The 23,595-nt window shown below is 42.3% G+C and overlaps 1 protein-coding gene across 1 annotated transcript in view; it reads right to left on the reverse strand.

Moving 5' to 3' along the window:
* Positions 1 to 20,097: 20,097 nt before the first annotated feature.
* The window catches only part of MARCHF11 (membrane associated ring-CH-type finger 11), a 29,143-nt gene continuing 25,645 nt past the window's right edge, over positions 20,098 to 23,595 (reverse strand). Inside the window, exon 4 of the mRNA XM_074897848.1 lies at positions 20,098 to 20,611. Within this exon, the coding sequence (XP_074753949.1) occupies positions 20,289 to 20,611 (323 nt within the window). The 3' untranslated portion in view covers positions 20,098 to 20,288. The remainder of the gene's footprint in view (positions 20,612 to 23,595) is intronic.

Below are 23,595 nucleotides of genomic sequence, written 5' to 3' on the forward strand. Positions count from 1 at the left end.
ATAATTTTGACCTCTGGAAAATTAATGTAAGTAGGTTGAAAAAGCCTAGAAAATATAGTATAGTTGATGCAGCACAAGTATTTCACTGTCCTAAAGTAGCTGGAATAAGGTGGCTGGATTTTTACAATTGCTGCTTGATAAAAGTTGTTACAACCTGAGCTCATTGCAACAGGAACAACTGATGCTTTCTCTGACACTTAGAGATGTCTGACATGGTTTTTACCAAGGCAGCCATATGGAAGCATTTTCTGGGTTAAAAAACCCAGAGTTGTGCCCTGTTTGTCACTACTGGTACATGCCACCATTATGATCTTCTAGATTCAGGTATTTTAATTCTTCAGCTTCCTCCAAAAACAACAGCCAACCATCACTGGTGGATTTGCAGTGCACTCATAGGGAAACTTGCGTGAGATGCTTCTGTTCTTTTCTCATGATCAGAGTCAGATTCTGGCTCCGAGCTCAGGTTCCTACAGGTGGATTTCTGTATTACTTGGTCCTCTTTAACTTGCATTTAAATTTACTGTGTTTTAATAAAGGCTCTGCAGAAAAAAATCTAACTTCTCTATAATATTTCTCTCTTCTGCTATAATTTATCCTTTAAACAGCAGTGTGCAATTCACTGGCATTAGTCTGTGGACTTTGCACTGCAGAAGAGGACAAATAAGTGACTGCTCATAAATAAGTATATTTACCCCTTTTCCAGATACCATCAAGGCTAATTTATCTAACTTGCAGATGAGACCAAGGAAAGGTTAGACTGTAAGTGAGAATGGATTCTCTTTTATACAAGTGGAAAAATATTTAATCCTAGAACACTTCTGCTTTGTGGGTTGTAGCATTCTCAGTGCTCTGAGTTAAAATAGCATTATTGCTTGCTTTTGTATAACACCAAGCATCCTCAGCTTCAGTTTTGCAGAGCAAACTTCTACATCACTGTCAATGCTGAGATAGCATGTGCAGTGAAAGTCTAAGACTAACAGTGCAGAGCAAGCGTGACTGCAGAGAAACAACATACTAAAGTAGAGGAGAAAAGGTTGCATAGAGGAGCCAAAGTGCTAATGTTTCTATCATTAATAATCACCTACTGCCTGTTCCACTTTACCAAATGCTACTGAAAATAATGATGTACCTTCAGCATAATGAATTTCCCCCAGCTCATCTGAAAATCTCTTTATCTGGGTATTTTGGCTGTCCTCCACTTTGGCTGAGTAAACCAGTTTCGTCATTGTGAAACCACTTGAGAATTTGAGTTGAACAGGACAAAAGGAAAAAACAAAAATCTGAAAGAGCAAATAGCAGCTCGGTTTGAAAGAGACTTCATGTAAGCAGAGAGGCCAGGCTGACAAAAGCTAAAATGCTACAAGGTCTTAAGTTTCTGTGTAAAGTCTGGATGATCGTTTTTTTCAGAAACAGGTTCTATAAAAATGTTGGGGGTTTTCTCCCCACCACATCTGGCCTCAGATCACTGGCTTTATATTTTCCTTTTAAATTTACCCCTTGATTAAAATGATGGTGTTTGTGTGCACTAGAATCAGATTTTCAATACACCTGTGTATTTCTGTAAATATTTTTCTGGAAACAGTAAGTCTGTCTTACTGAATCTGCATATGTTTTCCTACACTGTATCTTTACTCATCAAATTAATTATATTCAAGCCAGCATCAAATGCTGGATACATATTTAGTACAAGTTTAGTATTATCCTGGAGATTTAGACAAGGATGCTGTTATATTACATTATGTTACATTTAGATTGGCCATAGACAGTGAGGGGGATCCAGGCACGAAGAAGCAAAGTGAGTGAAAAGTCGTCAGCAAAGCCAGGATGAAAGCCTAGGCTCCTGTTTGCCAGAGTCCCCTTCCACCAATAACTTTTTTTTTTTCCTGTGCTAGCTTGGCCACTTAACAACTGAACTGAAGAGACTTTGGGATTTATCCGTGATTTTTTCAACCAGTTGATTCACACTGTCAACATGCTTGAGAGTTTTTATAAATATGCAATTTTGTAAATATGCAAAAACCTTACTAGAAAGTTAAGGACAGAATGATATTTTTTTAAAAAAATAGAGTCATCAAATGACTTTCAAATAAGAATGGAAGTACATCCTAACAAATTGTAGCCAAAAGAAAGGAAACCAGAAAAGGCATTCTTTTATTTTTTCAAGGAAAGAGAATTTCCACTCCCCATCACAATCAACATTTCTGCCTTCTTTCAGCTGATTCAGAATTAAAGTGAGAGAAATGTCTGAGTTCAGGGAGGATAACCAAGAAGCGAGATAAATAACATCATGTGCACTAGGGCCTTAAGAGTATTCACAGACTTTCTTGCATCATATCCAGAAGATATAAGCTGTATTATGGATCATGGTGAAAACTGTACATGTGGTAAAAAAACCCCATTGTTCAATCTGAAATTATTAGTCATAAATGGATGGAACATTGAAACTGGGATACTGCACAGTTCTTTATATGTAGTGAAGTACTCAAGAAGATGCACTACAGTAGGCTTAAATGTCAATATTTCACTTCACCATAGAATACATGTTCTAAAACTGGTGTGCTGACCATCCCAAGTGTCTATTTTAAATTTACTGACAGTGTATTTTTCACTTGGACTCTACTTTTAGATGTGGTTTCCAGCTCTGTGGTTTTGGCATCTGGGAATCTTTATAACAATACCTATAAATGCATATAATATATATATAACATATATAAGGTTCTTATCTAGAAAGATATGTAGGGAGTTGTGGTTTAAGCCCAGAGGGCAACTGAGCACCATGAAGTCACTCCCTCACTCCTTCCTCCTCAGGGATGGGGAGAAGAAAATAAAACAAAAGTCTTGGGAATTGAGACAAGGACAGGGAGAGATGACTCACCAGTTATGGTAATGGGAAAAAGACAGACTTGACTGGGGAAGAAAAAGAATATCAATTTAATTTGAACACCACCACCACTTAATTTACCAATCAAACTGAGTAGGACAGTGAGAAGCATTACCACATCTTAAAAACACCTTCCCCCCACCCCTCCCTTCTTCCCTGGCTCAGTTTTGCTCCTGATTTCTCCACCTCCTCCCCTGCTATGGGTCAGGGAGGATGGGAACGGGGATTATGAGATTATGATCCGTTCATCACCTGTTGTTTCTTCTGCTTCTTCCTTTTCAGGGGGGAGGACTCTTCACACTCTGCGGGGTCCCTCTCATGGGGAGACAGTCCTCCATGAACTTCTCCAACATGACTCCTTCCCACAGGCTGCAGCTCTTCACAAACTGCCCCAGTCTGGGTCCCTCCCATGGGCTGCAGTCCTCCCAGCAACAGTCTGCTCCAGCGTGGGCTTCCCTCAGAGTCCTGTCATTCTTTGGCCACAGCCACCTGCTCTGGTGTGGGGTCCTCCACAGGCTACAGGTGGGCATCTGCTCCACTGTGGACCTCCATGGGCTGCAGGGGGGTCTCTACTCTGATGTACCTCCCCCCATTCTTTCTTCCACTGACCTCGGTGTTTGCTTAGGTATTTCTGTCACAACTCCTCCTCCTTGCAGGTTCCCCTTCTTAAATATTTTATCACTGAGGTGCAGCCACCATCACTAATTGGCTCAGCCTTGTCTAGAGATGGGTCTGACTTGGTGCTGGGGGAGCTTCAAAAAGCTTCTCACAGGAGCCACCTCTGTATCCCACTCCCCCACTACCAAAACCCTGCCACACAGAAACCCAGCACAGGAGTATTATTCACCATGCGGTTAGTACATGTTCTTCAGTTGCAAGCAAACTGTAGATAAAGAGATCATCAAACAAAAACTATGTTACAGTTGGACCTGAAGAACAATCACCCTGCCCTCAAAAGGATTAATTTTAGCATTCATGAAGAGGAAACAAAGAAAATGGGAAAAGAAAAAAAAAGAAAAAAAAAAAAAGAAATACAGAATGCAATATAGAATTACAAAATGCTAATATAAAAAAAACAGGGAATCTTACAAATGTGGAATCTCACATATTTGGGCTGCCTTATACCATACTCAGAAAAATGGATGTTCTGTTGATATGAAGAGCTCTGCGTTTTTCAGGTAGCTCCATATTTTAATACATACTACAGATTGGAGAGCTAGCACAACACAATCAATCAGATTTTAGCCTGGTATTCATTAGAAAGCCTCACTTCAAAATCAATTTTCCTGTGTGTAAAGGGTTCTGATATGGTAGCCTGCATGTGTTTCCCATGGAAAAATCTTTTTATAATGGAATGCCTAACAAAGCTTCGTTTCCTTGCTGAGAACATACTCAAAACTAGACAAGCAAATGTTTTACACAATGTTAAGGTAGCAATGAATATGAGAATCCATAGAAAACAATTCCTTAAATAACTGAACAAGTTTTGTGATACATAACTCTTCAAAAGATTTGTCATGACATTGGGGTTTCTTGTGAATACTTGAATGGCTTGTGTCAGCAATAGCATGGCCAGCAGGGACAGGAAGGGATCTGACCCCTATACTTGGCACTGGTGAGGCCGCCCCTCGATTCCTGTGTTCAGTTTTGGGCCCCTCACTACAAAAAATGACATTGAATGACTCGAGAGTGTCCAGAGAAGAACAACGAAGCTGGTGCAGGCTCTGGAGCACAGGTCGTACGAGGAGCAGCTGAGGGAACTGGGGGTGTTTAGTCTGGAGAAGAGGAGGCTGAGGGGAGACCTCATCGCCCTCTACAGCTCCCTGAAAGGAGGGTGCAGAGAGCTGGGGATGAGCCTCTTTAACCAAGTAACAAGCGATAGGACAGAAGGTAATGGCCTCAAGTTGCACCAGGGAAAGTTTAGACTAGATGTCAGGAAGCATTTCTGTACAGAAGGGGTTGTTAGGTGTTGGAATGGGCTGCCCAGGGAGGTGGTGGAGTCCCCATCCCTGGAGGTGTTTAAGAGTAGGGTCGACATAGCGCTGAGGGATATGGTGTAGTTGGGAACTGCCAGTGCTAGGTGAAATGTTGGACTGGATGATCTTCAAGGTCCTTTCCAACCTAGATGATTCTATGATTCTGTGAATGGCTTCTCTAGTTGCACACATCCTTTTCATGGCCTTGCCACCTCCAGGACAGAAAGGGAAAGCTTTGCAGCATATTCAGGACTTCTCAGCAGAAGAAGGAATTAAATCCCAGTCTCCTAAGGCATGGAGGAGTCAACTAATGACAGAACTGCTGCGTGTCCTTCCATCATGCTCAATCTGGCAGAGAGACTTTGAGAGTATTTACTTCATTCAGCCCTGCATGTCAGGGAGGGAAAGAAATAGCAGCCTGTGGTTTGTGGTGGGAATTATGGATAAGCTTTGTTGTGTTGCTGTTGGTAAGTGATGTGATTTGGGCAGTCCTTGGTGTAAAGGGACCTTCTTTGCAGTGACCAAGGTAGCTCACAGCCCTTATATGACAGCTGAACCAAAACATTTTAGACTTGCATTAAAACAAGACGGACTTATCTACCCACCGTGACAGTATTTAGACACCTGAGATGATTAGACTCTCTCAAAGCTCATTATGAGCAAATCAAGCTACCTTCACCATGGATGAGGCTCAAGATTTAGTACTAGGACCAGGGGCTCTCCTACAAACCTGAACACCACAACAGGCAAACTCGCTGTGGGGGTGCACTGTGCCCTGAGCCAGGCAGCCACCATGTCTGGGATGAATTTGAAAACTGAAAGGTTCTCGTAAGTGGAGGAAAGGGGAAAGTAGGCTTGTGCTAGCTGTTAGAAAGTTGCTTGTGAGCAATAGTGGAGAAGTTAGAAGAGGAGATATATAAGAACAAAACTCTAGAAAGATAAAAAGAAACAGTTACAATAAATAACATGGTGCATAAAGCACAATGTATGCAGCTAGAAAACGAAAAGAGGTTCTCTGAATCAGAACTGCAGCTTCAGACCACATCCAATTCTTAAATGCATAGGGAACATTTACTATGGTCTACTCAAATCGACCCTGTTAAAGTGATGGCTGCTATATATACTAAGGACAATGAGTAGTCAGGAATTGTCTGCTTGAACCTCATTCTCCTAGTCCTCCTCATACTGATGATTCAGATGATCCAGGACATCAGGAGACCCAGTGTGATGGCCACATGCATGGACCACCTGCAGACTCGACTGTGCCACTTCCGCTCTCATGCTTGCTGTAAAGCCAGTTGCTACCTTTAGGGTCAGGAAGCAAATTTCCCCAGGTCACGGTGGCTAAGACAAGTCAGGTTTTTCACCATCCTTCGTGTCATGGAGTGCTGGCTGCCTGACATCACCACTAGGGTCCACCTTCTTCAAGTTATCGCTCATCTAGGTGGGATCCTCATACTCTCCACACTCTTGCCTCTCCACACCTCCCACATCTGCCCAGGAAGAGATTTTTCTCTTTTTTATACTGTATTTTTATCTCAATCAAAATAATTTTAAATCTGAACTGTATCAGTTAAGAGTTTTTCTTCTAAGAGACATAAGAATTCAGCTGGTAGTGCCAAAATGTTGTATGTCCTTGCAAGCATTACCACCAGGGGTGGGGGAAGCTGCCGAAGTTTTCCCTCAGTTAAGGCATGAGCTGCCATGAATGTCAGGAGAATTACTTTCTTGCACTTTAATGCCAGAGGAGGAAGATGGGAGCATGATAAACCCATGTGCTGTAAGGGCAGTGGCATGGAGCTCCTCAGGAGAGCCTCTCCGCTCTCACTGTGGGTAGGGAGGGAGCTGAGCCCAAGGTTAGGAGTTTGGGTGTCAAGCAGGGCTGTCTGCTAGGTTCATCAGGGTCCACCTCATTTAGCTCCTTTCCTTGTAATCGAGAGACCTCAAACAATGGGAAAATTGAGTCACTGGCAGAGGCTTGTTCCTTGCCCTCTTTCACGTTTTCCTTTCAACAAAGGAGTGAAAGATAAAACAAGGTTTCCATTTTGGACAGCTAGAGGATGTCTTTTAAGGGAAGAAGTTCTGTATTCAAGAACAACACCCTGCACGCAGTAATGCCTTTTGCTCTTGCCAGGGTTATCACCAAAGGATAAAATTTCCCTTGAACTTGAGGATGGAAATGGTCAGTGAATGGCAAAAGATCCTAGTGGTATGGCTATGCTAAATACCCAGAGACATCTCAATCGGATGACTATCAGCTCCACAGGTTTCAGCATTTTTGAGCCTTCAAAGCTCATGTGCCAATGAGGCATTGGCAGGGAAAAAGAAAATGTAACAAGGGGTTAGCAGGACAGTGTTGGGCACAGACTAAGCTGTAGCCTAGACATGATACCAGGTTTATATTCCCATATTATACTGAACATATGGTACGTCCTAGCATGAATGCTGACTGTTGCCTTCCCCACCCAGACATGAAGGAAAGGGCAGGCAGCATTGGAGACCCACAAATGCAGGCACTTGGGAGACGGTTGTGACACTTTGCAAACAGATTCAAGGAGAATAGCTGATCAATGCCATTTTGCTGCCTGTTTCCACTTGGGACTAATCCTAATCTACTGCAGCCTTGTCTGCAGTAGCTTCTGCTAGGATTACTTAGTGTCCTTCCTGCTGTCCCCCTACCTCTGCCTGCCCACACGTGGCCTCTCCTTCTCTGCACGTAGACTTGTTTCCAGACAGGAGTTTGGTAAGTGCCACCTATGTTTTCTGGAAAGCTGCAATAGAATAGGAGGTGAAGCTCGCTCTCTTCCCGTTGGAGGCAGTCAGCTGAAGAGGCAGGCTCTGCTGGTGGCCATACCCCAGAGGAGGGCAATGAGGTGTGAGGTGTGTCCCAGGCACAGGGGGGAAGGCCAGCAGCAGAAGACCTGGCCTGTGTGTGGAGGGAGTGAGGAAATATTTGGGCATCCTTAGGCTTGGAATCTCAAAGTAAAAAAGCAGTCTGTCCACTGCCGGGGAGCTCAGATTTTCCTTCCTGGCAGATCATGCCTGTCTGAGGCTGGTGGTAGTGGTACAATCAGATCCAGCAGCATTCTGAGGACTGGGGAAATCTGGGTAAAAGTAATTTTCCTTTCTTCCTTCTGGTGGGGCTACTGCTTTTTTCCACCCATGGGACAAGAGGAACAAGGGATATTAATGAGAAAGGAAAGGCAAAATGGGGAGATGAGCAAAAGAACGAAGGCCTGTTCAGCTGAATCGTGGCAATGGGTGGTCGTGTTTGCTGTGCACGTAACAGAACAGCTGCTGGCCTCTGATCGTTTTTGCAGGGCATGGTATGTCTCAGCTTTTGAGGTTGCTGCGGCACAAGCAGAATCCATGCCAGCTGAGAAAACATGCAGCTCCTTAGCTACAGCATTTAGCCCACCTGGATGAGGCTTGGGAAGAGGCTGTGTGGCCCCTAGCACTTCCACCAACAGGGTGAAGGTGCAATAGCAGAATGCTAGTTTGACCTAAACGGTGGGTTGAAATGCTGGGGTTTCAACCCCAAGCCCCAAATTAAGGTTGACATGTGGGTGATTCCCACAGCCCCTCACAAAGCGGGTGTGAGTTTGCCTTTAGGCTTCCCTCCAGGGTGCGGCCGGCCTGGCAGGGAGAGCCATGAGGTAAATGAGCCCCAGGTGTCGGCATTAAGCAACCAAAGGTCAGGTGTCCCACTTAGGGATAAAAGCTGGGACCCCTTGCAGGCAGGGGCAGTGTCTGTCTGTGAGGTGGATGCCCTGTGCAGAGTTTCCTGTTGGGGAAGGACCTCCTGCCTCCCTGGAACTGGGCTCCAGTCAGGTCTGGCCTTTGTAAGCGTGGGCTGTGTGGAGATTCAGTGTGTGGCTTCCTTGGTCTGATGTGTTTGGCTTGTTGACTCGGTTGTCTCCTGTCCCTGCTCTGGGAAACTGCATGTCACCATTTATTCCACCACTGTTGGTTGTGCCGTGTTGTTGTTGGGGTCAGTGGGACTGATGTCAATTATGTATGATCTGATTGACTTGTTTGTACCCCCAGTGCTCACCCATGTACTGACCCTTTTGTATCAAATACAATTTGGTTATTGGTTCCTCTTTATGCTGGCTGTGTCCTTTATGCTAGGCCTGATAATTGGCAAAACATGGGTCTAAAGCTTCATGTGTGAGGCATGTATGTCTGGCTTTTCTTGAGTGATGGTTTAGAAACTGTCACAAAAAACATGAGAATTCGGGAAAGGGACAGAAAAACTAATTTATCCTTACAAATGATTGGAAATAGTGCATTGATCATTACAGGTTGTTGTTAACATGAGGTTGGTTTGCATTTTTTTAAAAGTAAACAACATGAAGCACACTTTTCCCCTCTGGAGTAAATGAGTGGTTTATGAAATATATAACACTAAATTAATGTCCTACAAAGGTGATAAACATTTGATGTGAGGGTAAATGTTGAACTGGTCTCTTAGAAACTCTTGTTTCATGGACAAATGGCAAATCGTCACTAGCAGCCAACTGGGATGTGGATAAATTACTTTAACATCTGGGAGTGAGTGATAGTCCAGGTGTGTTTGGTGGGAATGAACACCCCACCCTGGTGTGCATTGAATGTAGCTTGAAGTATATTGCTAATATCTGTGCATGTATACAAGAGTTTCCATTTAAAACTGTAAAAGCTCGTACAGATATTTTTCTAAAGTTAATTAATACAAGCTGAATGTTCTTGGGACAAGAAACAATGAAGTTTAACAAGAAATGCTACTCAGATGGAGTCAGTCTGTGCTTGGATGATAGACTTCCTTGTCAGATGAGTAGATCAGGGACCTACTGCATGGTTTGGGAAGATATCTCTGAGGGCACAGAATATTAAAATTATTTACACCTTTCATGGATTTATTTCCTTTCTTTATAAGAGACGAGTCAAATTCAGGGATGCTCCCAGATAGGAGAAGTACAGTTGACACTGAATTTCTGTCCCTACACTGCCCTCAAGCTACAAGTTGTTTTGACTGGTGGCATTAGAAGAAAACAAAGCCACGTATGTCTGTGCATCTACGCAGGAGGAGTTTGTATGTTTATGACCAATGGTAAAACTTTTGCTCATTCATGTTACGGTGCGGTGCAGAGGTTGTGGTGGGCAGGAGGGAGGGCATCTGCCTGTTTGTCAAGCCCTGACCACAGCTCTCTGGCTGAGCTGCACTTGGCAGGAGGAAGGGAAGCCTTCCTCTGGGGCAGCTCTGCTGGCAGAGATGTCTGAAGTGGAGCCGAAAGGCAAAGAGGGGCTGAGACCCACTGCAGGCAGGCAGGCGAGGACTTGCCAGAGGCCCCTGCCTGCAGCAGAGAGCAGAGCCGAAGCCAGCCCCTGCGGTGACAGAGCTGAGGCTTCCATGGACCCAGCAGGTTTGCAGGCAGATGGTAGGCAGTGCTGCACAGGGGGAACACTGCTCTCATTCAGTTTGTCTCCTACAACAGAGTTCATTTTCCCCCTCTTTAAATACTTAGCAGCACCAGTTCAACATTTTGGACACTAACAAATTTGCATGAGGAGCATGTGGTGACTTTGAGAAGATTCCTTAGAAAAACCAAGTGCCTTGATTTGGACTGCATTTGCCCCCCCCCCCTTTTTTTTTTTTTTCAAAACTGGGGGGGAGAAGTGATGGTCAGACTTAGGAAAATGGGACCTGTGGATGTATTATTCAACATAAGTTTTGCTTTTGGAACTTTGGTGGTTTGTCTTCCATCTTCATTTGTAGGACAAAGAGGTTTTGGGCCAGGAAGGAGTTGTAGAAGCTGGAGGAATCTCTCCAGGTCACCAAGCCACTGCTGTCCAACCCCTTTTCATTCACCTCAACTCTTGCTCTTGCAGTGACCTCAGTGTCATTTCTGGTCTCTGCCCATGTTGGATCCTGAATTCTGGCACTTTGACAGACTTGCCAGCATGGACCTGATTCAACACAGTTTTCTTGGACTGGTGTTAAAGTAAGTTCTGTAATTGGCTACAGCCAGCTGCTTTGTGCTGAAAATGTCATTTTATGAGGCTTTTACAAATTTTCAGCCAGCTGATATATCTTTTATCCTTCAGAGAACAACTCTTCAAGCTCACTGCTAAGATCTTCTGAACTAAGGGAGCAAATGGTGATGAGTCAAGGTCAAATTCAGCTAGAGTCTGTACATGTGGAGACTCCAGGGGAAAGGATACTTTCAGTCTGTCAGGTAAGAACTAGTTAGGCAGAAGGATGATCCTGGATTTCTACATGCCTGCAGGATAGCTGACTGGATGCAGTGGGAGAAAATTATGATACAGATTACTATTTTTCTATTATCTGTGGCTGATCTTTGAATGGTCTTATGCTTCTCAGGCTCCCATCTCCTAGTGTTTCTTTTTTCTTTTGCCACGTGACTGGTTTTAATGTATGCACCACCTTTAATTCAGACTGTGGTTGAACTCTGCAGCACATTATAAATATATCTTCTCAAATCCAGGAGAAATATCAGTATCCACCTGACAAATTTCTGAATGTGGAAAGATCCAAAACCTCATTTCTGATTTTAATAAAATGAAATACAAGCATTATCAGTTTTAAAAGATACCTCTAGGGTAGTAAACTCAGCCCTGAACACTGCTTTATCTCCTCTTACACAACAGCTAACTGGTAATTCCAGGAACTAGTAACTCACTAAGGTTTTTTGAAATTGTTATGAGGTTTATGAAAATGAATCCTTTTATCTAAGGCAAACAAGAAAGATGAAATGTCTTAAAGATCATTTTCACTTCTCTTCAGAAAACCTGCCAGCAGTCCATGTTTTTCAATCATTAGAAAATGTTCATGTTTCTTAGTAGATAATTAATGGAGTCACTGGTCTGACAGATAATAACTAGCAATTTTCAAATTTAGTATACTAGAAATCTTCAGTTCTCTTTAAAACACCTGTTAAGGTTCCAGAGGGAGAAGTATGCTTCTCAGTATAGTAGTACCTGCTTGTGTTGTCCTGTGCTGCTGAATGTAGATTTGAGGTAGATTTCAAGACTGGTAAACATTCCATGGATATGTTGTTTACAGAATAGAGATATAGTAAACTAAGATATTCTGTACTTAAAAAACCCCCAAAACATTATCAAGCAACTAGTATGAAATGTCACCAGCCCAATCACATATCCTTTCCTCAAAGTTTCTGTTGCAGTGGAGTCCAAGTTGCAAAGCAATTCCCAAGTAGTTAACAGCTGTTCACTTTGCAGTCATGACAGGTTTGATAGAAAATTATGAATGGAGTAAAAACATACCTGTCCAAATGCTGTGGCTTGGTCTGGAGTGTAATCAGACTGGCAGAGCTCAGTAAGTGTGCTGGCTGTTTCATCACAATACTGTTTGTATTGCTAAATTTGATTTACACCCCAGAGCAGGTTAATACTGATTGTACGCAGTTTCAAGAGGACAATATGTGAAAAGGTTTACTTTAAAAATTACATGACTTGTTTTAACAGTAAGTTGAATTCTGAATATAATTCTGAAGGAAAGAAATGAGAATCCAGGGATTTATTCTGTAGAGCTCCCATCAGATTAGCCCACTGTCATCAAGAAACTCTTTATGAAGCAGTTAAGTTTGTTTCTATAGGTTTTCTTATTGATACTCAAAAGGTTTCTTGAGTGTGTCCAGTTCAGGGATGTCTGCTGAATTTTCCTCCTCAAATTATATGCCTCCAATAGTAATCTAATTGCTACAAAACTGCTTGTGGTTTTTTTACTTAAAACATTTTAAAACCTTGTATGTACAGTAGTGACTGGAAAAGGTTTTGTCCTTGAGAACCTTGGAGGGCTGTGTTTCACCGCTTACAGTCTTGGGATAGTTCTCTTCAGTTTAAGAGCCCACACTGCTATCCTTGAATAAACAGAATTTGATTCCTCCTTGCTTTCAAGGTGATATGAATGCATGGGCCATTCCACACACAATTCTTGCCGTTTCTGCTGTGTCCCAACAGGGAAACTCAAAAGTTGTCCTTTTGCTGCCTGTAGTTTTACTGCCAGTGAGAACTAATGCAAGGAAAATGGCAAAAACCTGACTTTCCAGAGGTGGTGGTACAAAACCTTCAGTTTGTGCTGCTACACCTGGATTCTCTCCAATTTGCAGCTTTAATAATCAAACAGGATGGTGACTGAAATACAGGTTTTACGTGAGGTCTGATTTCCAGTTGTGCTGCAGGGTTTGCGCAGTGGAAGAGGGGCCTGCAGTGGTGGTACCCTGTGAGAAGCTTCTTAAAGCTCCTCCAGCTCCAAGTTGGACCTGCCTTTGCACCAAGGCTGGACCAATTAGCTACCCCTCTGTGATAATATATTTAAGAAGGGGAACATGGAAGGGGGAGTGGGAATTGCAAGGAGGACACCTATGCGAACAGCGAGGTCAGTGGAAGAAAGGAGGAGGTAGAGGGGTAGGTGCACTGGAGCAGAGACCCCTGCCCTGGATCTGGTGGTGAGACAGCAGTCTGTCCCCCTGCCATCATGGGCAGCCAACCTGCAGACTGTGGAGGACCCCACACTAGAGCAGGTAACTGTGCCTGAAAAAGGCCAGGACTCTGTGGGAAGAAGTAAGTCCCCACTATTGTAATTCAGCACTGGGAGGACTGCAACATGTGGGAGGAATCCACCCTGGAACAGCTTGGGAAGAGCTGCAGCTTGTGGGAAGGACTCAAATTGGAGAAAGTTCATGGAGGACTGTGTCCCATGAGAGGGACCCCACGCTGGAGCACAGGAAGAATGTGCAGAGTCCTCCCCCTGAGGAGGAAGGAGTGGTGGGACTGACTGAAACCCCCATTCCCGGCCTCCTGGGCCACTGGTGGGGAGGAGGTAGAGAAACTGGGAGGAAAACTGAGGTGGGGAAGAAGGGAGGTGTGGGGGAAAGGTGGTTTTAAGATGTTGTATTTCTCACTGTCCTACTCTGCTAAGCGTTGTTGTTAGTGTTTGAATTAAATTATGTTCTTTTTCTTCCCCTAACAAGTCTGTCTTTTGCCCATGACCATGAGTGAGTCATCCCTCACTTGTCCTTATCTTGATTTCCAAGCCTTTTTTGATTTATTTTCTCCTTCCCATCCCTGAGGGGGAAGGGGTGAGTGAGTGGCTGCATGATGAGCTCAAACCATGACCCCAGAGTTGTTCCTCTGTCTGGAACTTCAGCCAAGACCTCACCTCACATCGTAAACTGTTTCTGTGATAGGGTCAACAGTGATTTTTTTTTTTGGTGTCCATTAAGTACATTCTTATCACATAACTTGATTAATTTAAAAAAATGTTTGGAGGGGATGTGAAGTTCTTGAAGATGACATATATGCATTTTTGTGTCCATAGAAATGAGCATAGAGAGAGAAGAGTATTAATCCCAGTCTTCTGCCACCACTAGTAATAACATCTCAATTACTTCCATAAAGTCATCAAACTCCCTCTGAAATAGGTTGGATGTTTTATTGTAATTGTTTTTATTGGGAGGCTCTTCCAGTAATTCACTGTGGCACTATCAGGAAAGACAAGCAGGAAAGCCAGGCAGGGAAGAAGAGGAGGGGGATGCCCAAGGCTTAAAGGAGCAGCTGGGATGTATGGAGCTCTCCTGTGGGACAGACAAGGGTCTGGTAAGAGCTTGTGGATCAGAACTGCAGGAGACCAGGGTGGGCAGCAGTGTGGGGGGAGTGCATTACTGACCACGGGGTCAAGCTGGGGAGAGGACAAAACCTTCCTTAAGCCCCTCAAGGAGGTCTGAGGAGGGCAGAGCCTGGTGCTGCTGGGGGCCATCAACCTCCTTGTCACCTACTGGATGAGTAGTGTGGCAGGGCACACACAGTCCCAGAGATTTCTGAAGGGTGTCAGGGACAATTTCTTGATATAAGACCTGATTAACCCAGTCCAGGGGGTCACTGATGGACCTGCTGTCCCTGCCAAGGAGACACTGGCAAAGGGGGTGGTGACCCGTGGCAGCCACAACTGTGCTGAGCGTGCAAGAGTGGAGATGAAAGCCCCAAGGGGAGGGAGGGAGGAGCGTTGCAGAGTCCAGACATGGGCTACCAGGTGAGTAGTCTGCAGCTGTTCCAGGGAGTAAGCAGATAGGATCACATGGGAGCAGCTCTGAAGGGTGAAGGAGGTAAGGGGAACTACCAGGACTATGTGGACCTCATACTCCAGATGTAAGAATGGTCCATCCTGATACCTGGGAAAACAAGTAGGCATATCAGGAGCCTAGCTTGGCTAAGACAAGAACTCATGGCACAGCTCCACTGAAATAAGGCCTCATACAGGAGGCAGAAACAGGGCCAGGCTACAAAGGAGGGCTTTAGAAATATTACCTGGGCATGCAGGGTGCTATTAGGAAAGCCAAAACTCAGCTTGAACTGGAAAAGACATCAAAGGTGAGTTGAAGAGCTTTGGACTTTACGTGGTCAGTAAAAAGCCAAACAAGGGAATGTGTGCTTACTGCTTAGTGGAGTGAGTGATTTTCTGGCAATGGGCATAGAGAATGGCAATGCCTTCTTTGTCTCTCTTCACCACCAAGTTCTCACAGCCTTCGGAGCTTAGTGAAAGGGCTCAAGGAGGATAAGAATGGCAAGCAGTGGGTAAAGACTGAGTCAGGAATTATGTGCAAGAACTCGTAGAGATCAGGTAGTCCCTGGTGACTGGAGAGAGCAAATGTCCTACCTTCAAGAAAAGCCCAAAGGACAACACAGGGACATACAGGCTTGTTTGTTTCACTTTGGTCTCTGAGGAATTTATGGAGCAAGTCCTCTGAAGCCCACTGCTAGAAGAGCAAGGTTTGCTGGGAACAGGGAGCCTGGCTTTACGAGTGTAAATCATACCTAGCCCACCTAATTGCCTTCTCTGTTTGAAGGACTGCATTTGTGGTTGAGGGGAGAGCAATGGATGTCATCTACCTCAGCCCCAGTAAGGCTTTTCACACTATCTGGCACAATAGACTTCTCTCAAAGTCAGGACACTTGAGGTCTGAAAAGTTGGACAATTTGATTGCAAAAAAGCTGGTTGGATGGTTGCATCCAGAAGGTGGTGGTTAATGGGACCTACACTGCCTGTAGGCTAATAATAAGTGGAGTAATGCAGGGGTCTGTGCTGAGCCCTGTCCCATTTGACCTCTTTATCAGTGACCTGGGAGTGATGACAGACAGTTCTGGTCTCAAGTTTGCAGACGATTACAGATTGCAGGGACACACAGTCAGGTCAGGGCTGCAATCCATTAGAGGCCTAGACAGGTTCAAGGAATGGGACAGCAGAAACCATTTGAAATTCATTGAGGACAGACACCAAGTGCTGCCCCTGGGCAGGAAGCTCTGGTAGAAGGAGTCAGGTGAGTCCCTGCCTGCCTGGGGGCAGCTCTGTTGGAAGGGACTTTGGCAGGCACAAGCTGGTCACGAGCCAGCAGAGTGCCCTGGCTGCAAGGATGGCCAGCAGCACCCTGGGCAACCCAGGAAAGGAAAGACATGGAGTAACTGCAGCAAGTTCATTAGAAGGCCCCCAAGGTGCCTGAGAACTAGAGCACTTGCCCTGTGAGGGGAGGCTGAGGGATCAAGCCTTGTTCAGCCTGGAGAAAAGATGGTTTCAGGGAAGGCCTAACAGCAGCCTGGCAGGACCTGTGAGGGAATTAGCAAGAAGACAGAGCCATCCACTACACAGTGGGGCGTTATGGGAGAATGAGAGATAACAGGCATAAGTTGGAACAAGAGAAGAGGTAGCATAGAATGAAATACTTTTTAACTCTGGGGACAGTCAAGAACTAGAGCTGGCTGTTCAGAGAGGTTGTGCCATTTTCATCCCTGACTGCTTAAAGTCATGAGCAACTTGGTCTGACTTCAGAGCTGACGCTGCAGCTTGGACTAGATGTCCTGCCACAGGTCCTTCCAACTGGAATTGTTGTCTGTGATTCATTCTATTAATATTTTAGAACTATATTGAACTTCCAGCTAAATTTATTTGTGTCCTTGAGTTCTCATGCTTCTTAGGCTTGTTCTTTGTCTAAAATAAGTTTTATTCTGCAATATATTAACTGAGAACACTCACTCTCAACTTCTGTTAAGCAGAACAAGCCATGCTCTTCTAATTTCCTCATGTGAAATAGAGTCCCAATTCCTTTTTCATCTTAATATCCCCTCTCTGCACCTGTTTCGATTTAAATTCATCTATCTTGCACATAGGTGATCACAGCACTGCAGTACCACACAAATCCAAATACAAGGTCATCAAAGAAATACTCATATCCTGCACTAGACACTCTTGCTACTGAAAACATTCTGCAGGACAACACAGCCATAGATTTACCTATTTTTTTACAACTGCACCCTGCCCATACTAATGTTGTCACTGTTCATCATTTCCTGATCTTGCTTTCTGCATATAGAAATACATAAATCCAGACATATGCAAAATTATTGTGCCATAGAAGTCATTAATGAAGACTAATGCTACTATTAAAAAGGCTTTTCTGATATTTGCCCTACACATTTCTCACTTCTAATTTTCTTAACTCTTAATTGGACTGGCTTTTTTTGTTTTTTGTTTTTTTTTTTTTTTTCCTCAGAAGCTGTTAAGTGTTCTAGACCCAGGTGTCTTTCAAATATTTGTACACAGAAATCTTGTCTTCACTTGAATTATCTCTGTTGATCTTTTCTGGTGAGTCATTTTTTTCCATCACCCTGATTATTTGGATGTTAATGAAAAAGATTCATTTACAACAAAATGTTTTCATATACTTCTCAATTTTGTTTTTAGGATCCTGTAAAAAGACCACTGAAATATTCTTTAAATCCCACAGATCGCAAGTACTGAAAAGGCATGAGACATAACCTTTTAAGTATATTGATCACACAATGTCTTATTCTGCTTGTAATACAAGTGCTTTTTGAGATGCCAACTCTGATCTCAATTTGGTCACGCGGAATTATGGTCCTTCTGGGAAATCAGACTTCATTTCAGTGGTAATTAAGAACAAGAAATTCCCAGTGATACAGCAGGTTTCCCCAGCCATAGTTTCTCTCATCTTCTGTTTCTCCACAAACTCCTCCTTTGGGAAATGGTTTAAGGATAATCTAGAAGTGAATTTTCATAGTTTCTCAATGAGATTGCCTGTCATGTGTTGATAATTTGCCATGCAGGAGATAAACTGGCTTTTTCTGAGATAGATAGCATTTTGTTGTTCATGGCTTATGTACTGCTTTTCCCATTAATTGTTTAAAGAGCAGTAAGTCATCTGTAGATTTAGTAAGTTTGAGCTTGTGAGCCTGTAACACAGAATGCTGGGCCCTGTGTAGAGTTCATTGGCTAAATGTTTATGAATATATAAGGAGCTCTCAGATCAAATGGTTAAATTATTTCTATTTCCCTTCCAAGTGTAGTTACAGAAGCCTCCTGTGTCTTGTCTGTGATCTTGGCGCGTGAACTTCTTATAAAGGGAAGGCACGCACTGACCCCAGCACTGTTCTGTTGATCCCTAAGAGGGAATTTTCCAGTCACAGCACTCCAGCTACTGCATAAAATAAACTTTTTCGGCCATTGGTTACAACTTATTTTGAAACAGAAATATGTTTAACTGTGTACTGGGTGGAGGTGCCCAGGTGGGGGAGGTGGGAGAAGGAGCTGCAGGGGTGGCCTCTGTGAGGAGAGGCTGGGACTGGCCTGTGCCAGATAGCCGGTCCTGAGCAGATTCCCCTGTGACCCCGGAGAGATCCTGGTGGAGCAGGTATTTCCCTGTAGCCCCTGGAGAGACCACGGTGGAGCAGGTATCTCCTGCAGCCCATGGAGAGGTCCCTGCTGGTGCAGATCTCCACGCTGCAGCCCTTGGAGGACCTCACACCACAGCAGGTGGACATGCTCTGAAGGGACTGTGGCCCATGGAGAGCCCACGCTGGAGCAGGTTTATCCTGAAGGACCGCAGCCCCTGGAGAGGCCTCAGGCTGGATCAGGAAAAAGTGTGAGGAGGAAGGAGTGGCAGGGAGGAGCTGTTAGGGACTGACCGCAGCCCCCCATCCCCCTGCGCTGCTTGACAGGAGGGGGTAAAAGAGTTGAGAGTGAAAGGGTGAAGATAAGCCTTGGAAGAAGTATGGGTGGGTGGAAGGAAGGTGTTTTAAGTGTTGTCTTTTTTTGTCACCATCCAATTCTATTGGCAATAAATTAAATTTATTTTCCCCACAGTCTCTTTTTTTGCTTGTGATGATAATTGGTAAGTGATGCCCTTGTCTTTGACTTGACCCACAAGCTTTTTCATCTTATTTTCTCCCCCTGTCCTGTTGAGCAGGGGGAGAGAGCAGCTGGGTGGGGATCTGACAGGCAGCCAAGGTCAGTCCACCACAAACTTTTAAGTAAGATAGCGCTCTCAGAGGGATTTCAGCCCTATTTTTTCATCTTGATCTTCAAAAGACTTAATTATTTGAAATTATTTCCATTGTCATTTGATTAAAAGATATTAGAAATTTTGCTGTGAGACAGAAACAGAGAAGTAAACTTCACAGCATTGATTAGCTATCACGATAAAGATGAATATTGGCTCATTTTTAATATGATGATTCATTACCTGGCAAAATTAAGGGTCTTTATTATTTCTACTTCAGTTTCCATTAGGATTTATTATTATTCCAGAAGTTGTAATGTATATTTCTTCTTTTTTTAAAAAATTATGGGATGTCAATGTTCTATAGTTAGAATGGTACTAGAAATTCACAGGCTGCTAAATTCAGCACCACTGCTCAAAAGGTGATATAATTTCTGTGCAGATTTTAGAGACTCGAAAGGAAGTGCAAGACTCTTCCCCTTTCTCTGTCATACTCGTGTCTGACATCTTGCACATCCACACGGGAGAGCTAAAAGAAAAGGAGAGTTTGCAAGAGTTCATAAGTGTTTGTAGAACACCCACTGGAGTTCCTGCTTAAAGGCAAGGGACAATATGTCCCTTCCTTACTTTCATACTCCTGAACTGAGCTACAAACAACAACAAAATAAAGACAGAAAAGGAAGAATACTTGATTTGTGTCAACATTCTTTTTCTTTTTGGAAGAAGGTTATTCAGTTTAATCCTCATGAAAGTGGGAAAAATAACAGTAGTGGATTAAAGCCAGAGTTTAAGAAAATACATTTAAATATTTTTTTTTTACTTAAAAATGAGTTTCCTCATAATTCAAAGACCTAAGAGTTAAACTATATTGTATACGCCTCAGGTACAAATTGATAAAAGAGCTAATAAACCAGACTATATAAAAAGCAAGAGACATTTTTTTCCCCAGAAAAATGTATTTGTGTTTTAGCTGATCATATAAAAAGCATTAAATTTTAAAAAAATGTGTATATATTTTTTCAAGTGTTAATGGTTTCACCATTCATCGTAACTACATTCCAAAGTCCTGTAACATCAGGGCACATTATCCTTATCTGTGTAGCACAGTGAGCATAATCTTTACACTGAGGTCACTCTCATCACTACTTCCCCAGAGCTGTTATCCTCTGATGAATCTTCCTGAGGTCTCATGCGGTTGAACAGATGTAACAATACATAGCCACACTGAAATCTTGGTGAGGTTAACTGTGTTGGATGCACTAAACTTCTGTTTCTAAATGCAGTCAGTGGTAACCACAATGTCCTTCCTGCTGAGGATTCTCCTCGATTGCTTTCTTCTATGTCTGTGGCTTTATCATAATTTAACACATCCCAGTGTAGATTCACAGCCCTCCAGCGCTTAAACACTCGATAAACAGATGCACCTTCATGTACTATCAGTCCTGAAATGAAGAAAGAAAAAAAAGAAGTTTGTACAAAATGTCAATGGATACCATTTTGAGATCAAATAGAGATGTAACACATTGTAATCAATCTGGCAATTGCCAGACCCCATTCAATTATTTGTAACTCTGATAATTCAAATAAATTGTGCATATTCAATATAACTGGTTATTCATGTGTTTAAGATCGGGAGGCGGGAACATGTGGAGGGAATAAAATTGTTCTGAATGAAAGCTCAACATAACCAACACCAGAATAATGTGAGTATGCCTAACTAAGTATTTAGATTTAAGTAAATCGATATCAAAGAACCTTACTGGCAGATATCTGAATTTACTGTTTACACTAGTGTTATCCTTGTTCATGGTAAGTCCTATTTATTTACTGAGATTTGTACTGGTTTAAGTAGATCTTTAAGTAGGTTAGACTTTCTGTAATGAACAGGATGGTCTTAAATTTGTTTAAGAGTGTTTTGTAGAATTCAGTACAGATACAAATTTAACTGTTTTCACATTCTTAGTTTAACTTGGGACACAGAAGATTTATGAAACTTGAAACAGCTGTAAGTATAATGAATTTCCTGTCTTGCTTCAGTAGAGCAAGAAGAAATTAAATGTTATTATTAACTATGATAAGCATGGCAAGGATGATGGTCTTTCTTCTTTCTCTTCAAAATTCAGCAGACAAAAGCTGAGAAACATATTTTTTATTGAGACCCAGGAAATATTTTAAAAGGTCCTTCAAGGAAAATACAGATTATCTGGAGTCCTCAACAGACCAATCTGTTTATGAACTTCCATGAGCTAATATTTATGCTTATTGCATGCATTCAAGCAATTTATTTACTTAAATGAAACTCTTCATTTTTTGCATGTATATATGTATGTATATGTATTTATTCATGCGCTCTTTATATGCAAGTATTTCAAATATGGGTTTACTGGGGAGAAGCATGGGACTTCAGCCTTCTTATTAGATTTTTCCTCAACCAGCCTGGTAATTTACATGGTTCTGAGCAACATCACATGTTTTCTCTGGCTCCCTGCTTTTGACTAGCCAAAAACATTTATAAATTTTTTGTCCAGTGTGTTTCTTGCCTAAAATTTTCCTGTACATGGCCTATATAATACGTGGTGTCACAAGCTAGTCCTTTATCCCAAGAGATTGTATATCACCTGTTTCTACACAACGAAATTGTGGTTTAAGTGTCTGAGGTCTCTTAGCATGGGTAACTGATACCAGGAAGGAGACTTCATTGAAAGATGACACAAGCAGAAAGGATGATAGAAACATTTATATGAACAGCAAACCTCAGATTCAAGTGCAGTGATTTGCAGATAGCAATGCCTACTCTAACACATTTTAAAAGATTATTACACTGAAAGATGGAGAAACACAAAGATTGCTTTCAGAAGGACATGATAGCAAATGTAGCATCTCCCTAAGACTTAGAAGTTGCCTAGAATTTATTGAAGCATTTGATACAGCAAAACTAAAATTAACATTATAAACTTAATTAAGGGTTAAATATGCTAAATATATTTTGTATCAGCATAGCATTTTAGTGGAAATTTTTATTGACTGCAAGATTTTAATCTTCTCAGATATATATATATATAAAGCAACAGGTTCTAAAAATCTAGCAGCCATGTTAATACATAAATGCACCTTTAAGACTGGCTATATTGTCTTGAAAAGGATAAATGTGTTTGATCATGTACAGAATCCACAAACCAAATAAGCCATGATTTTACTGCTGTGACAGAGATCCCCCCTTTTTTCTGTTGGGTTTCCTATAGAATGATAAGGGAGATGAGCATAATTTTCCCTCAACCTGCCACTGGATCATGGTATTCTTTGGCTCAATTTCCCTCAAGACTGTGATGAAAACTGAGAAAATCTATTTACCCCAATGTAAAGATTTTTGATACCTGCCTGCACTCCACTGAAACCTGAACAACATATTTCACCATAGAGAAGGAAGAAGTTGAGAAAGGATCATTGTTGTACGTGAAGTACATTTAAATAGTCAAAAGTATCCTCCCCAGATTATGACACGAAAAGTCACAGGACAACTTCTTTTAGGGAGCTCTTTTTTACTGGTTTTGAACTTTCAGGATTTAGTGAAATTATGTTTTCAAGGTTTTTTCAAGAATGGCAAGGAAGAGAAGTTTTCTTTAAAGTGGAAACTGTTAGTTATATATGCTCTAAAAGAGCTAGCAAACAAAGGATCAAATATTACAAGGCTTGAAATAAAGTTGTCAGATTTGGCAGTACTGAAGGAGCAAAGGAGTACTTTTCATAATTTCACCCATAAAAATCTTTATTTCCCATTTGATAAAACTGCAGATTGAAAAAGACCTTATGTAGAAGAGGCAAAACCATTCCAATAGATCTTCTGTCTCTTTGAAAGATATTTTCCAGGGGGACAGGGAAAGAAAGCTCTCAGCATCAACAGTTCCAAGACCAAAACAAGAGGAAATCTGGGTAAGGTTTAAATGCTGGACATTTTGCTGGTCCAGAGAAGTTCTAATGCTCAAAATATAAGTAGCTAGTCACTAAAACGAAGCTGTAAGAAAATGGCAAGGAATGTGCTTTTTCTTAAGAGTTCCCCAGCAATGAATGAAGATATTAGAAAACAAGAATAAATCCATTAATAATACTAACTTGTTATAAATACCATGATTTCAACAGCACAGAGGACATAGTTGCACAGTCCTAGGGAAAAGAAAAATTATTTGACCCAGATGACCCCAAGAGGAAGTGTTAGAATTCACTATGGTTAGCTGTTGATGTTCTGTCCAATTAGTATCTACAAGGAACAGAGTTTTGGGACAATGAACCTGGCAAAATGTTCTAAGGCTCTAAGATGACTTTATCTTCAGGATTTATTTCTAGATTGTAGTGGGATCCAGACAATAGGATTATGGAGAGATCATAATTATCTTTTCTTTTATTGCCAAGTACTATGGAGTCTTTCACT

The sequence above is a fragment of the Athene noctua genome, chromosome 2, assembly GCF_965140245.1.
Source record: "Athene noctua chromosome 2, bAthNoc1.hap1.1, whole genome shotgun sequence".
NCBI classification, from domain to species: Eukaryota; Metazoa; Chordata; class Aves; order Strigiformes; family Strigidae; genus Athene; species Athene noctua.